The 14,412-nt window shown below is 37.8% G+C and overlaps 1 protein-coding gene across 1 annotated transcript in view; it reads right to left on the bottom strand.

Moving 5' to 3' along the window:
• Positions 1-14,412, bottom strand: part of LOC109062452 (neurogenic locus notch homolog protein 1-like) — a 48,194-nt gene that overhangs the window by 11,209 nt on the left and 22,573 nt on the right. The window contains 18 exon segments of the mRNA XM_042724727.1: positions 1,012-1,583; positions 2,239-2,351; positions 2,444-2,701; positions 3,884-3,909; positions 3,911-4,006; positions 4,008-4,012; positions 4,211-4,395; positions 4,491-4,644; positions 5,647-5,848; positions 6,221-6,449; positions 6,525-6,677; positions 6,770-6,889; positions 8,382-8,495; positions 8,593-8,738; positions 9,335-9,527; positions 11,312-11,422; positions 11,502-11,735; positions 11,964-12,077. Of these exon segments, the coding sequence (XP_042580661.1) occupies positions 1,012-1,583; positions 2,239-2,351; positions 2,444-2,701; positions 3,884-3,909; positions 3,911-4,006; positions 4,008-4,012; positions 4,211-4,395; positions 4,491-4,644; positions 5,647-5,848; positions 6,221-6,449; positions 6,525-6,677; positions 6,770-6,889; positions 8,382-8,495; positions 8,593-8,738; positions 9,335-9,527; positions 11,312-11,422; positions 11,502-11,735; positions 11,964-12,077 (3,025 nt within the window).

Below are 14,412 nucleotides of genomic sequence, written 5' to 3'. Positions count from 1 at the left end.
ATATTAGACAGCAGAACTGTTTCCAACACTCATAATAAATCAGAATATTAGAATGATTTCTAAATGATCATGTGATAGACTGGATGTTACATGTGACACTGAAGGCTGGAGTAATGATGCTGAAAATTTAGCTTTGCATCACAGGAATAAATTATTTTTTTAAAGTATATTCAAATAGAAAACTATTTTTTAAGTTGTAATAATATTTCACAATATTACTGTTTTTTCTGTATTTTTGATCAAATAAATGCAGGCTTGATGAGCAGAAGAGACTTCTTTCAGAAACATTAAACATAGTAATGTTTCCAAACTTTTGGTCTGTACTGTACGTTCGCGTCAAACTGGAATCCTGTGATGTCCACTTCACAGGGCACTTACATTCGAATAGAACAAACGTCTGAAGCCAGAAGAGAAACATAGAAAATGTGCAGAGCAGGGGGCGCGAGGACTGGAATTGAGAACCGCTGACCTATCCCAACCCTAAACCTACCCTTACAGTAGAATAAATACAGTGTTGGTAGCATAATCTGATAGGTAGCATTATTTGTTAGAACACCGGGAGACGGAATCACAGTATGTTAAGGGGCATAACATTTCCATCACATGCTTGAGGTATTCAGCCAAACACAAGAAGAAGGTGGGGCATAGAGGAGCAACAATAATGTACATTATGTGGAAAATAATGTGTTTTTTGAACCTTAAACCACATTTCATTACACCAAATACACAAAATAATGTTCTTTTAAGCAGAATCATATGACCCCTTTAATTAAGAGCTGATTTTCAATAGAAAATGTTGCATAAGTTAAAGATTTTTTTATTATTATTATTTCCATGACTCTTTCAGAGCTCCAGAAGAGACACTGCCTGGGAGTTTAAAAATTCTGATTTCCAATTAAAGCTTCCTGATAATTTATCTTAAGCATGATCATTTTAGCTTAAAACTGTTAGCTATGATAACAAATGTACCTTTCCCTGAAACTCGTGTAAAAATTCTCAAATAGCACTCACTTGCACTGGCCCTCCAGTTTCTTGCAGTCAAATCCATCGTAGAGGCATCCAGCATTGTGACACTGTTCATCACACTTCCCGTTATTAAAATAGCGCCAGCACTGCAGCGCACCCGAACAGTTCTTCCACGGGTCATTGAAGTTCAGCGAGCAGTCCCCTCCATCCCAGTCGCAGGCGTAATTATTACATGCGCTGTCACAGATCTTATTGCCTTTCTTATTCTCACACTCTGCTATCTCGCATGTCACTGTCACTTCTGGAGCAGGTGTGATATCTCGAGCAGGGCCACCTGAGAAGCTGAAGTCCAGGATGTGGCAGAAGAGGCCATTGAAGCTGGTAGGACAGATACAGTGGTAGTATGGGGCCTCTGAGATATACTCGCACGTGCCTCCGTTGTAGCATGGATTGGTGGTGCAGTGACCCTCAGTGGGATGCTGGCACTCAGGACCAGTGAAGGCAGGGGTGCACAGGCATTTGGGGCTCTTGTGACCAGAAACGCATGTACCACCATTTTTACACTGGAGAGTCCCACAGGCATGAGCGTCATTCTCGCAGGTTGAGCCTGTAAAACTCTAAATGAGACATACACAAGTTGTAAAATGTCTGTACTATAGTATACTGATTTTTTTTTATAGCAAATCTATACAGTATCGTTCCAAAGGTATGTTAAAAGTTTTTTTTAAATGCTTTTGAAAGACTCAGGCTGCAGTTATTTATTAAATAATAGAGTAAAACAATAATATTTTGACCTATTATTACAATTTAAAATAACTGTTTTGTATTTTAATGAATTTAAAATGTCATTTTTTCCTGTGATGGCAGAGCTGAATTTTCAGCAGCCATTATTCCAGTCTTCAGCGTCACATGATCCTTCAGAAATCAGTCTAATATACTGATTTGCTGCTCAAGAAATGTTTCTTATTATTGTCAATCTTGAAGACTGCCTAATATTTGTGGAAAATGTAACTTTTTCACGATAGAAATAACATAACAAAAATTTTTATTGATATAAGTTATATATCATTTATAATTAATTTTGCCACATTAAAGTATTTTTTTGCCACATGTATGTTTATATTCTCTATCTGTATAGGATCAGGCCGATTAGTTCATATCCTATGTGATCGATATGAAATAATAAGACAGAAGTAGTAAGAACAGGATTGCAAAATGATGCAAAGCAGGTTCAGAAAACCATGGCTAAATGTATCAGGGAATATGACTAACCGGTGGACATTTGCAGATGAAGCCATGAGGAGTGTTACTAGCCACAGCACAGGTGCCTCCATTACGGCAAGGTTTCCCCTTACAGCCATCAAACACTTTGTCACAGCGCTGACCTGTAGTGGCCCACAAACAAGGTTATTATATGATCAGAATGTAGCGTTACTCTCAAAATCAAAGCAAACTGGTCCAGTAGCTTGTGCTGTACCTGTGTATCCTGTGCGACACTCGCAGCGGTAGTTGTTTGTGAGCTGGATGCAGCTGTGTGTGCCACGGGGGTCACAAGGGTTGGACAAGCATTCATTGACATCACCCTCACAGCGTTCCCCCACATATCCGGCCAAGCAGATGCAGTGGTATCCACCCACACGGTCCACACAGCGGCCCTTGTTAAAGCATTTGGGCTCCTGGGTGATGGGGTCAGTGAAGGGTGTGCAGTCGTCAATGTTGATCTCGCAGTGCACACCTGAGATGGAAGCAGAGAGAAAAGGTCTCATAAAAGCCAACCTTATTGCAGAAGTAAAAGAGTAAATATAGGCTCTGTTACAAAACCTAGTGAGCTGCCTTGCTTGAATACTGCCTAGCTGTCCTCTAAGACAGCATAATAGTCATTACTGACTAATTTGGAATGAAGAAACATGACTTAAATAAAATAGAGTGCAACAGTTGGATTACTGTAAAATTAGAATAAAATTACCTTTCATTTTCTGCATAATAGAATGAACAATAACTTTATAAACCTTTAAAAAATGACTTGAGCTATGAGCTATGTGGATGTTAATCAAGGATTTATGCTTTTGTTGTAGCCTTCTGCATGCATTATTGCAACTTATTTTTTAATATAATCATGTTTAATAGTGGAATTCCTAGTAAAAAAATAATAATACTGCATTACCCATGATTCTATATATATTCTATATGTATATATAGTGATTCATCCTGTAGCTGGTTTGTTTGGTTTATGGCTTTAACTGTTTAACTAAGACTTTTTTTTAAAGCCCTATGAAAAAATACTTCCAGAACCAAGGCCCCTGAAAAAGCACTCTATTGACTATAATAGAGATGGATGTTAACATGTTCCAAAACTAACAATGAGATATTCTAAACATAAAAATACACAGCAAACATAAACCTTTCTGTTTTAATTAGATTCAGTGTAGATGATTCATGATTAATTACATGAGAAATGTGTCTATATAATTATATAAATTAAAACTATAATTCTATACTATAATATAAATATACATTATAATATCAAGAAAATGAAATATAACAAATTACTTTAAGTAAAAATGTAATAAAACATTTTGCTAAATGTTATTAGTATAACTATTTTAATATAAATAAAGTTAAAATTAAATAAATTGAAATCAATATATTTTGACATTTCTCATATGCTTCCATGATGCCTTAAAATCATAGATACAGACAAAGAGAAAGCACAGTTACATTTAATACAACTGGGTAATACAACACACTCAATGTTTCTATCCATTTTATAAAATAAAAGTCCATCTATGAGCTGTAATTAAGCATGACTACATCAATCAGAGAGAAACGTCTAAGCCTGCTGATAACAGTTAAGACCTAATTAATGAAGTGTGGAATGGGCAAAAAGAGCAAAACAGAGGAGGAAGTGATAGCTGACCTTGTGTTCCCCGAGGACAGGAGCATGTAGGTATTGATCAGGTCGATGCATGTGCCTCCGTTCTGGCAGGGCTGAGACAGACACTCATTGATCTCATCAGAGCAGTTCACTCCATGATAACCGCACGCACTTCAAGAAACGAGAGAAGGAGCGAGGCGAATTAATGCCAAACATAAAACAAGCCTGTTTCTGTTTACTTGGCGGTTTCTTCCTTCTTTGCCAAACAAGCAATTCTGTTACAAAGAAGGGAGATTTAGCAGGCATTAACCTAAATTGCCTTTTTCTACAGTCACTTCTGTCCCTAACCACCAGGTTTTCTTGACTTACTTCACAGGAATAGCCACCCAAGTAGTCAGTGCAGGTTGCTCCGTTCTGGCAAGGATTGGGAATGCATTCATCCACCTGCTCCTCACAGTAGCTGCCCGTGTATCCGGCCTGACAGTGACAATAGTGTGTGTTTCCAGCATCCAGACACTGGCCAGAGTTACGACACAGCCGGGCCACCTCTACACCTAAAAGTGAAACAGCAGACACAGCACATTTGTGAAACACTGAACTGCCCCGAACTGCAAACATATTTTAGGCACATACATACACACAAACCTACCTTGCTGTTTGGCGGCCACCTCGCAAGAAACGCTGGGGACATCGCAGTATAAACCAGTCCAGCCTGTCTGACACTGGCAGCTGTACCTAGTGCCGCTCTGTCTGCAGATACCTTCATTCTTACAGGGAGACGGCTTACACCAGTTCACCAGCTCCTGCAAGACAAGAATTCATCTAATGTTCACATTTTAACTCATGCATCCATGAGTCATAATAAATATTTCATTTTATTTTATTGTATTTGACATAAAGTGCTGACATGAATTAGGGATAGATCCTTAAAACAATTGAAAAAATAAATATATATTAAAAATTATATAATATATTATAAAATAAAATAATCTATAAAAATATTCAAAACAGAGTTTTGCTCATAGCTTTTAATTGTTTAGGAAAGACTAACAAAATCTCAATGGCAAAAATACTTCTCCAACTAAGGCTACAGAAAAAGTGTCCAGGCTAAATTACACTATGTATTGACTATAACAGTGTTTGATGTTAGTTTCTTGCTACTGTGAGCTAACAATGTGATACTCTAAAGTATAAAAATGCAGAGATAACAAAAAAATTTCTTTTCTAATTAGACTGGTTTTCGAAAATGAGAAAAAAGTGAAATAAAGGAAACGTGTCTATATGATAAAAATTAAATATTAAAATTACAATTTAAATTCATGCATTTTATTTATAAATGTTAGAAAATTAACTTCTATATATATTTATATTGACATTTCTCTCACATCAAGAGTGCTCCTTTGATGCCTTAAAATCATAGAGCTACAAACAAAGAAAAAGGACAGGTAACTTTAATTTTGTGAAACTGTAAAATATAACACTGTTCCTGTCCATTTTCTAAAATAAATGCTGATGTGAATTAGGGACAGATCAATATATAAAGTAACAGGACTACATTTTTAAATTATTGGCATCGACTACTTAAAAGAAGTGGAAATTAACAGAAATGTATTCAAAAAAATGTTAGTATATATCTTTTAGGGAATACTGTGATAACTAAATATTCATTTAATTTGAGAACTTTTCAGCCAATTTTAGATATATACTACAGAATCAACAAGGAAACACTATAAGCAATGAATGTATGATGGATGCATGCTTAGTTTTGTCCATGTCACATGCTGTCTAAATCTTTGATTTGTTACCTGGCAGTTAAGGCCATGGTATCCCTGAGGGCAGGTGCACTTGTATGTGCCGTAGCTGTCCTGACAGGTGCCTCCATTCATGCAGGGTCTGGAGTCGCACTCGTTGATGTCATGCTGGCAGTAGTTTCCAGTGAACCCCGTTGGGCACAGGCACGAGAAGCTGTTGATGCCATCCACACATGTGCCGCCATTAAAACAAGAGCTGTTTGAAAAAATAATGATGATTATCAGTCTTATTTACTACATTATTTAACATCATGTAGTTTTTTAAATCACATATAAAGGTGTGTGATGACTGTATAGTTGCATTGTCCTTTGTTCACCAGAGGGGGCACTAATGGACAACAGAGGAGGAAAAAATGCTAGAGGCTTTTTTTTTACTGTTGTGCAGAAATGTCATATAGGGATAGAATTTTTAGGTTGGGCAATTGTTTTGTGGTACATATCCGTTACTGCTTCGTCGATATGTATTTGTCTTGTTGCCTCTTGATTGTAAGAGTTTTCTGTTGCAGCTAAAACAGTGACTTTTTTTTTTAAACATAAGAACTGATTCAAATAAGAGTGCTGTTGTTACCTCTCAGTACAGTCAGGTGTGTTGTTCTCACAGTGAATCCCACTGAATCCAGGTGGACAGGTACAGGTGTAACTGTTCACACAATCCGTGCAGTTGGCGCCGTTTTTACATGGGTTACTGTCACATTCATTAATGTCCTCCTCACATCTGCTTCCTCGGAAACCTGGTAGGCAGGTGCAAGTGAAGACGTTCACAGCGTCTTTGCAGAAGCCCCCGTTACTGCAAGGGTCTACAGGAAAGGGACGGGGTTAGACATCAAGACAAGATCAACTAGACTGAAATAAGGCTGAAATGGGACACTCACTGGGCTTGCAATCGTCAATGTCTGTTTCACAGTTGCGGCCTGTGTAGCCTGATTTACAACTGCATTTGTAGCTGCCAATAGAGTTTTGACAGATGGCGTCATTTCGACAAGGGTTTTTGACACATTCGTTGATATCCACCTCACATGTTTGGCCTACAGTTGAGGGAAAGAATAAAGTATCAATGTAGTTATGCATAATGTTAATACTAGGATAGAATTTCTTGTTAGTTTTGTGAATTTTGTACCTTGCCATCCTTCAGGACACACACAAGAGAAGCTCTCATAGTCTTCGGACTCCTTACACACGCCTCCATTCTTACAGGGTTTAGGGCTACATGGGGCCAACAGGGTTTCACAGTTCTCACCTGGAAAATAAAATATATTAAAAAACCTGAAGCATTAGAAAATCTCCACATTGTTTTGCCATTCAGTATGTTTTGCATTTAAGATGTTCTTAAGAGACATTCTTCCTCTATGAAGGCCTAAATTTAGAAGGTGACACTATGTTTCAGTACAGGTTCTGTACAGATTCCTCTTTTCTCTGTTGGAGATTAGAATGTCAGTCCTAGCAAAGCAAAGCACATTTGGCCTATCTGTTTCCACGACGGCCGGCCCCTGCAGGAAGCCAGCAGGTTTTCCTGCCATTGTCTGGCCATTTGCGTTTCTGTGAGAGAGGAAGTAGGGCAAACAGGAAACATGACAGTCTACTGTTCCCACCCTGGTACGACAAGATTTTTGTTATTCTTGATATAACGCTGTGTGGATTTTTCCAAAAAGATAGTCACTGGGAATTAACATGATTTCTGTTCCAGAAGCAGAACATCATTATCTGTTTTGTCAAATAACACACTGAGAGGAAAAAATGTGTCGTCTGTTGAAAACATTTTCCTGTATTGTCAACAGAGATACTTGTATGGCTCTTGAGGGGCCTTTGTCAAAAGTCTGGGACTAGATTGATGGAGGAAGGTCTGTTGTTCCTGACTTTGAAAATGCAATACAAACTACTCATAATTTAAAGTGGTTTAAGTATAGTAAAACTAGCAAAATCTAACAAAAAGTAATAGCCACACTAAAGCTATTTAAAGACCCCATCATTCTTCAGGCTTTTTATTATTCAGCTAATAAATAGGGATTATGTATTTATTTATTTTTTTTTAATTTGTCAAAATTTACTTTAGAATATTCTACAGATTAAAAAAAACTTCAAAAGGTTTTCTTCATGAAAGTGCACTAAAAATATTGATAAATCATATTGCACTTTCAGGCGTATTTAGAATGAGAATCCTTCCTTTAATTAGCAAATCATTGAATGTTTATGTCTTAAACTAAAGGGTATTGGCTATTTACAAGAAATAGACCATCACAACTTCCTGTTTCAATGGGAAATACATCAACACAGGAAAGAAAGATAACTGTCATAAAGTCATCATGGTCTTGAAAAAAATGAAACACTCACTTAAAAATATATCTTATATGTAACCAGAAGAGATCTTTTCTCTATCAGTACTTAAAAAAGTTTACAACAGACATTCTCAAGCATTTCTGTCACTCAAATCCCTTTGAAGTCAAATTTGTTCTTGAAATCCCCCTGAGATTTTGAGTTAATATTTCAATAGTTTAACAAACCATTTGCATGTTCGCAGCTCTCTGATGTAAACTGATAAAATACAGGTAAACTAATAAAATAATAAAACTGATCAAATAAAATAACTTAACTTTTTTTATGATTAGGTTGATTATTAGCGTTTCATCAATGCCCAAACTTACAGCTAAACAGTCACATACTACATGCTGGTGAAAAGTATTATAATCCACAAATAACAATCTCAAAATGTCATGAATAAACTAAACTCATACCAGTGTAAGGCAGCAAACAGTTGCATTTGTATCCGGCCACGTCATCGATACAGGTTCCTTGATTCAAGCAAGGGTTGGAGGCGCATTCGTTGATATTTGTTTGGCAGTTGGGACCTATAATTAAATGTTAGAAAGACATGGTGTGTTTGAGTGGGGGTCAAGAGGGCATACCACAAAGTTACAGTACATTTGCAGAATAAATGATACGAACCGCTGAAGCCAGCACGGCATGTGCAGACGTAGCCGCTGGTCATGTCCTTACAGGTGCCTCCATTCATACAGGGGTTGGAATCACACTCATTGTTATTGATGTCACAGTTGACACCACTCCAGCCAGAGTCACAAATACAGTTATATCTGTAAGAAACAAGATCTGTTTTACATGGTTTCTGGCTGGTCCTAGCTAGTCTAGAACAAAACATCAGATCTTAAGCTGAATTGAGCTGGTTTGCTGGTATAAGGTCTCATGTCTTGCCAAGACAGTGTTCAGCTGTTTTAGCTGGTTAGCAGACTGGTCTCCAAAATGCCAAATCTATTCTAAAACTAGCCAAAAGACAACCAGATCAGCATAAGCTGGTTTAAGCTTTTTTTGTTTGTTTGTTTTCGGGGGGGGGTGGATGCAATCATGCAAAAAACAATTTTAAACTGGTATTGGTACTTAGTATTTCCAGCAGGGTGACATAATTTATGTTTATATTATCTTCAGAACCTCCGGATATCATGCTGATTTGCTGCTTAAGAGACTTTTTGTAATTATCAGTGTTCAAAGCAGAGATTCTTTAATAAATAAAGTTCAAAAGAACAGCATGTATTCAAAATAAAGATGCTTTGTAACATTGTAAATTGATCAATTTAATGCATCCTTGCCAAATAAAAGTATTAATTTCTTAACAAAAAATCTTACTGTCCCCAAACTTTTCATATGGCAGTGTATGTGTGTAAATAATACACACCCATTGACTTTGTCTTCGCAGTGTCCATGAATGCAGGGGTTGCTAAAGCATTCGTTGAGCTGTGATTGGCAGGTTGTGTCATGATACCCCTCTCTGCACAGACATTTAAAGCCATTGACTCCATCAACGCAGGTTCCACCATTGTGACATGGGTTGATGGCACATTCATCAATGTTGATGTTACACATTTTCCCTACACAAAAAAAAGAACATGAAAGAATTATGAAAATGGTTAAAGAGTGGCACATGCCGTATAGTAGTCCAAATAACTTCTGAATCAACTGCATTCATTTAGCCGTTCCTTGTTTTTCTTGAAATCCTAAGCTTAAGGCCTAGCTTTTAGACTCCACTTCAAGCAGCACCACTATTTACTGAACGCAATGCCAGCACAAAGGCAGAGGTTTCATTTGTCACTTGTCTTTAAAGCACTGGCCAACTTCCCCCTTTTAAAAGATCGACTTTCACAAATCTTTTCTCCTTTCAAACTCTCTGATGTCCTGGAGATCTCTGGCTGAATGAGGGTGCAGGCTGGCTTGCGTGTCTGCTCGGCAGGCAGGGGATTGGGCGAGACTGTAAGCCAACACCACGGCCCAGACCAAATGTGTGCTCGCTGGCCAGCTGTCTCTCCCCACCCTGCTTTGTTGCCTGTCTCACCTGCTGAACTCTTTATTGACTCCCCATCTCTTCTACATTGATAAAGACCTGGGCTTAGTATACCACCTAGACTGCCTTGATAAAACCACAAACACAGTGGCTTTTCCAAAGCTTAAATAACCTAGTGGAGTATGTTTCATTTAAGTATCAACTTTTTCCCAGATGTCTCTATTAAAAATCTAAAAAATAAGACTTGTTGAAATGCAGTAAGAACTACACAGTAAATGTGGTTAGTTTAGTCTTGGGGAAAAAAAATATGTTTGAGTTCATATTGAAAACAGTCATCTTGGCAAATCAGAGCACAGTCTGAGACATTGTTTAGATCTCTTATGAAATACTAGAGGAATTTGAGTGCAAGAAATTGAGTACAAATAACTTTAGAAAACCTCTCAATTTGCTAACCTATGCAAGACTTCATGCTAGACCACACATCCACTCTCCAAAGCCATGACCTCCCAAGACACAGGCAGCCACCCTGACAATTTTACTTGTAGAGTCGAGAGAATTTCTCAGGACACCTATTTTAGTGGCTAAACCAGTTAAGCGCAATACATAGTCATGGTGTTTATTGCTTACACAACCCTGAAACAAATACTTACCCTTAACCCTAAACTTAACCTGAGTATAGAGTTGGTAGCATATCCTGATAGACAGCATGACTGTCCCGATCAGATCCATATGTGACTTTTCTGAACTCTTACTCCATAAATTCTAAGCTTTTCTTGACAGGTGACAAAGCTGATCTATAAAAATAGCTTGCGGGGTGGGGTTTGTGATTAACTGATATAAAAAAAAAAAAATAGGCACAAGTGATGTATATTGCTGTATATAAGAAAATAGTTTTTTTTTGTCTCTCTTAGCAGTAAAAATAAACATCAGAATTAGCAGTTTTTCACATTTATCTCTTTATTTAATAGTAAAGTGTGTACCTGTAATCAATAGCTACTAAGGTAGAAAACCCACATACACAGAACACACACACAAAAATATTAGCAATGAATGATGCAAATTTCAGTCTGTTTTACACACTTTTTATGGTTCTTTTATATTTTATAGATTTTTTTGACGCTTGACAGCTCATGAAAACTATTAACTGTTGTTGTATGGAAAAGATATTTGTAAAGATTTTTGTCTTGTTAAGATCTTGAAAACTAAACATCATATGGGTTTGGAATGACAAGAGGGTGAGGAAATAATGACCAATTTTTTTTTGCTGGGCGAACTATCAAATTGAATTCTCATTTCAAATGAATGAGACTATTTTATATTTCAGAGCAGTTGCTATTTATCAACATATAAAGCACATGATCTAAGACCACCAACCTGTATATCCCGGCTCACAGGCACACTCGTAACCATTTATCTTGTCAATGCATCTTCCAAAATCGCAGGGATTGCTTTGACAGTCGTCTAGGTTAACCTCACAGTTAGCACCTGTTAACACAAAATAGAACTTAGAATAGAGCTTTTGACAAGCAGTTCACATTTTTGACCATAACAGTAAAAGTGGCACCTGCGGTTCCTTTAGGGCAGATGCATAAGTAGGCATTCTCACGGTCCTGGCAGGTGGCTCCATTCTGGCACGGCTGACTGAGACACTCATTAATGTTGATCTCACACAGACGGCCTGTAAAACCAGCACGGCACATACAGGTGAAGGACGCCAGGCCGTCTTTACAAGTGCCGTAGTGACACGGGTTGGATAGACACTCATCTACATCTGTTTCACAATGCTGCCCTGTGTATCCTAAAAAGGAAAAAGATTAATTTATTATATTTATTATGACACACATTTCCTCACATGTACAGGTATGCCCGCCCTGGATTTCCATGTTTTTCCATGACTCAGAGAGAAATGTATAGCCAAATAAATATTTTAGAGCTGTAAAAATGTATATTCATAACAGAAATATCATGTTTTATGTATTTTTGTGACTTTTATTAAAGCTGAAACAAGCAGGCGGCGTCTTCATACCTTCAGCACACTGGCAGGTGTACATGTTGGGCCCATCGATACACTTGGCCCCATTTTTACAGGGGGTGCTAGCGCACTCATCGATGTCGAACTGGCACTGACTCCCCGAGAATCCTGAGAGGGAGACCAGAGGAAAGGGGAGGGGGTAAATACAAAGATTCCTCTGGTTTGCACCCGCTTCATTCCTCCACACCCGTCTATACAACATGGCCAGCATTCATTAATACTCGGCTGCAAGCTTTCCCCCTCTCTCTCAGGTTTTCAAGCTGCTTTTCAACCAACCATCAGAGTGAGAGGGGGAGAAGGGTGTAAAATGGCGGTAAAAACCTTCCAAGGCCTCCTGACCAAGGGCACCAGACAAAGAGGAACTGTCTATTCAGTGGCACGCCAAGCCATGCCAGTTGCCTCCTTTGTCCCGTAGAAGTTTTCCATCACAATGTGCATTCTCCCATCCAGCCTTTGCCCCCGTCTCTGAGTCTGTCTCACCAAAAGAGCCCCACGCAACCCCTGACCTCATGCTATTCAGCAACCCCCAACATTTGTGCTTTCTCCCTCAGTTATTTTAATCCTTCGCTAGAGACGTCTGCTGTTCAAATATACAGTCTGAACACATCAAGGGCTACAAATCCATCAGTGTGGAGATTTATGGGACATTTATCATAGTAAAAGCAACACTAAAACAAAATTGTTGGTATGCAGTTCTTAAGGTGCTGTGTGTTAGTCTTCATAGCCTACCTTCAGACTCTATGACAATCTGGTCTCTAGATATGGCTTTAGTGTAAATCTATGGGATTTTTCTGTCCTTTTTAATCATCAAGTCTGATCACTTAGAAAAGTAATTACACATCTTGTATTATTACAGTGATAATCCTGATAACAAATTCCAAACTTGCTTATGCCATTCCCTGAGAGCCGCTGGCATCGGAAAACAAGGAGTGTCCCATGCATCTTCAGAACAGGAATTTCTTCTGAGCCTCTAAAATGCCACATTTTAAAAAGCGCCTATTGTGGTTGCTATGGATTCAGTGTGTACACTACTGAAAAGGATCCCTGTGCCGCATGCTGAAAAGGAGCTCTGATTTCCATCTGAAACAGTGAAGGCACCTAGCTTCCACTTCTTCGCCTAACTATCTCCCAAAACTCCTTTACACCACTCTTGGGGATCCCCGTAGGCCCTTCTCCTTACACAACCTCATCATGCCTAATATTGTACCTTCGCTCTACCCTCCTTCACTTATGCATGAATTCCTCTGCATCCTAGAAGTGCTGTTTTTCAACAAAAAGAGCCTTTCACAAACTTGCATTTTCAACAAATTTAGTTTCATGTCAAAGGATCAAAGTAGGGTCAAAAAGTATTCTTACAATAAAAATGTTAGATCTCTACTAAACATTTGAATATGTATTAAAATATATTTAGAATTTCTAAACAATAATTTCTTAGGTAAACAATAATTAATTAAATTACCATTATATACCATCATCAATTATATATAATGTATAATAGAATATTATATAATATTATAATATAAATTGTATAAATATTTATTTAAAATATTCTTTAACAGAAATATTTGTGCACTAGAAAAAATATTATTTTTTGGTTAAAAACACTAACAAGTTTTTGCTGTGCATAAATGATATGCATCATCTTACTCAAGCAAAAACTGTCTGAAATCGTAACTTTCCAGAAGCTTTCATATGGATTATTTGAAGCATTTTAGCCGGGCTGTGTAAGCCTGCCTCAGGGCAGGGATTAGTGTTCTCCACTCTGTTCTGTCCTGGGAGGTGATTGACCTCTGCACGCTCACCTGTAGGGCACTCGCATTGGTAGTTGTTGATCTTGTCGATGCACTTCCCATTGTTGAGGCAAGGCATGCTGTCGCACTCATTAGTATTGATCTGACAGAAGAGTCCCTCGTACCCTGCCAATTAACATAGGGGAGTAAGCTTCAGACTTAGCAAGTGTTAACAATGCTTTTAGTGATTCTTTTGTGTGTAATAAACAAAATATATTAATTGGGTGTAGTCAGGCATCAGTATCATTTGTGTTACTGCCAAAAGAAGCAATTTATTGGATCACAGATTGGTCATGTGAGGTAATGACATCACCAGTGTGGGGGTGATATATACAGGTGCATCTCAATAAATTAGAAATGTCATGGAAAAGTTAATTTATTTCAGCAATTCAACTCAAATTGTGAAACTCGTGTATTAAATGATTTCAGTGCACACAGACTAAAGTAGTTTAAGTATTTGGTTCTTTTAATTGTGATGATGATTTTGGTTCACATTTAACAAAAACCCACCAATTCACTATCTCAACAAATTAGAATATGGTGACATGCCAGTCAGCTAATCAACTCAAAACACCTGCAAAGGTTTCCTGAGCGTTCAAAATGGTCTCACAGTTTGGTTAACTAGGCTACACAATCATGGGGAAGACTTCTGA

The sequence above is a fragment of the Cyprinus carpio genome, chromosome B5 (assembly GCF_018340385.1).
Source record: "Cyprinus carpio isolate SPL01 chromosome B5, ASM1834038v1, whole genome shotgun sequence".
Classification (NCBI taxonomy): Eukaryota; Metazoa; Chordata; class Actinopteri; order Cypriniformes; family Cyprinidae; genus Cyprinus; species Cyprinus carpio.
This window is presented reverse-complemented; position numbering and strand designations above follow the sequence as displayed.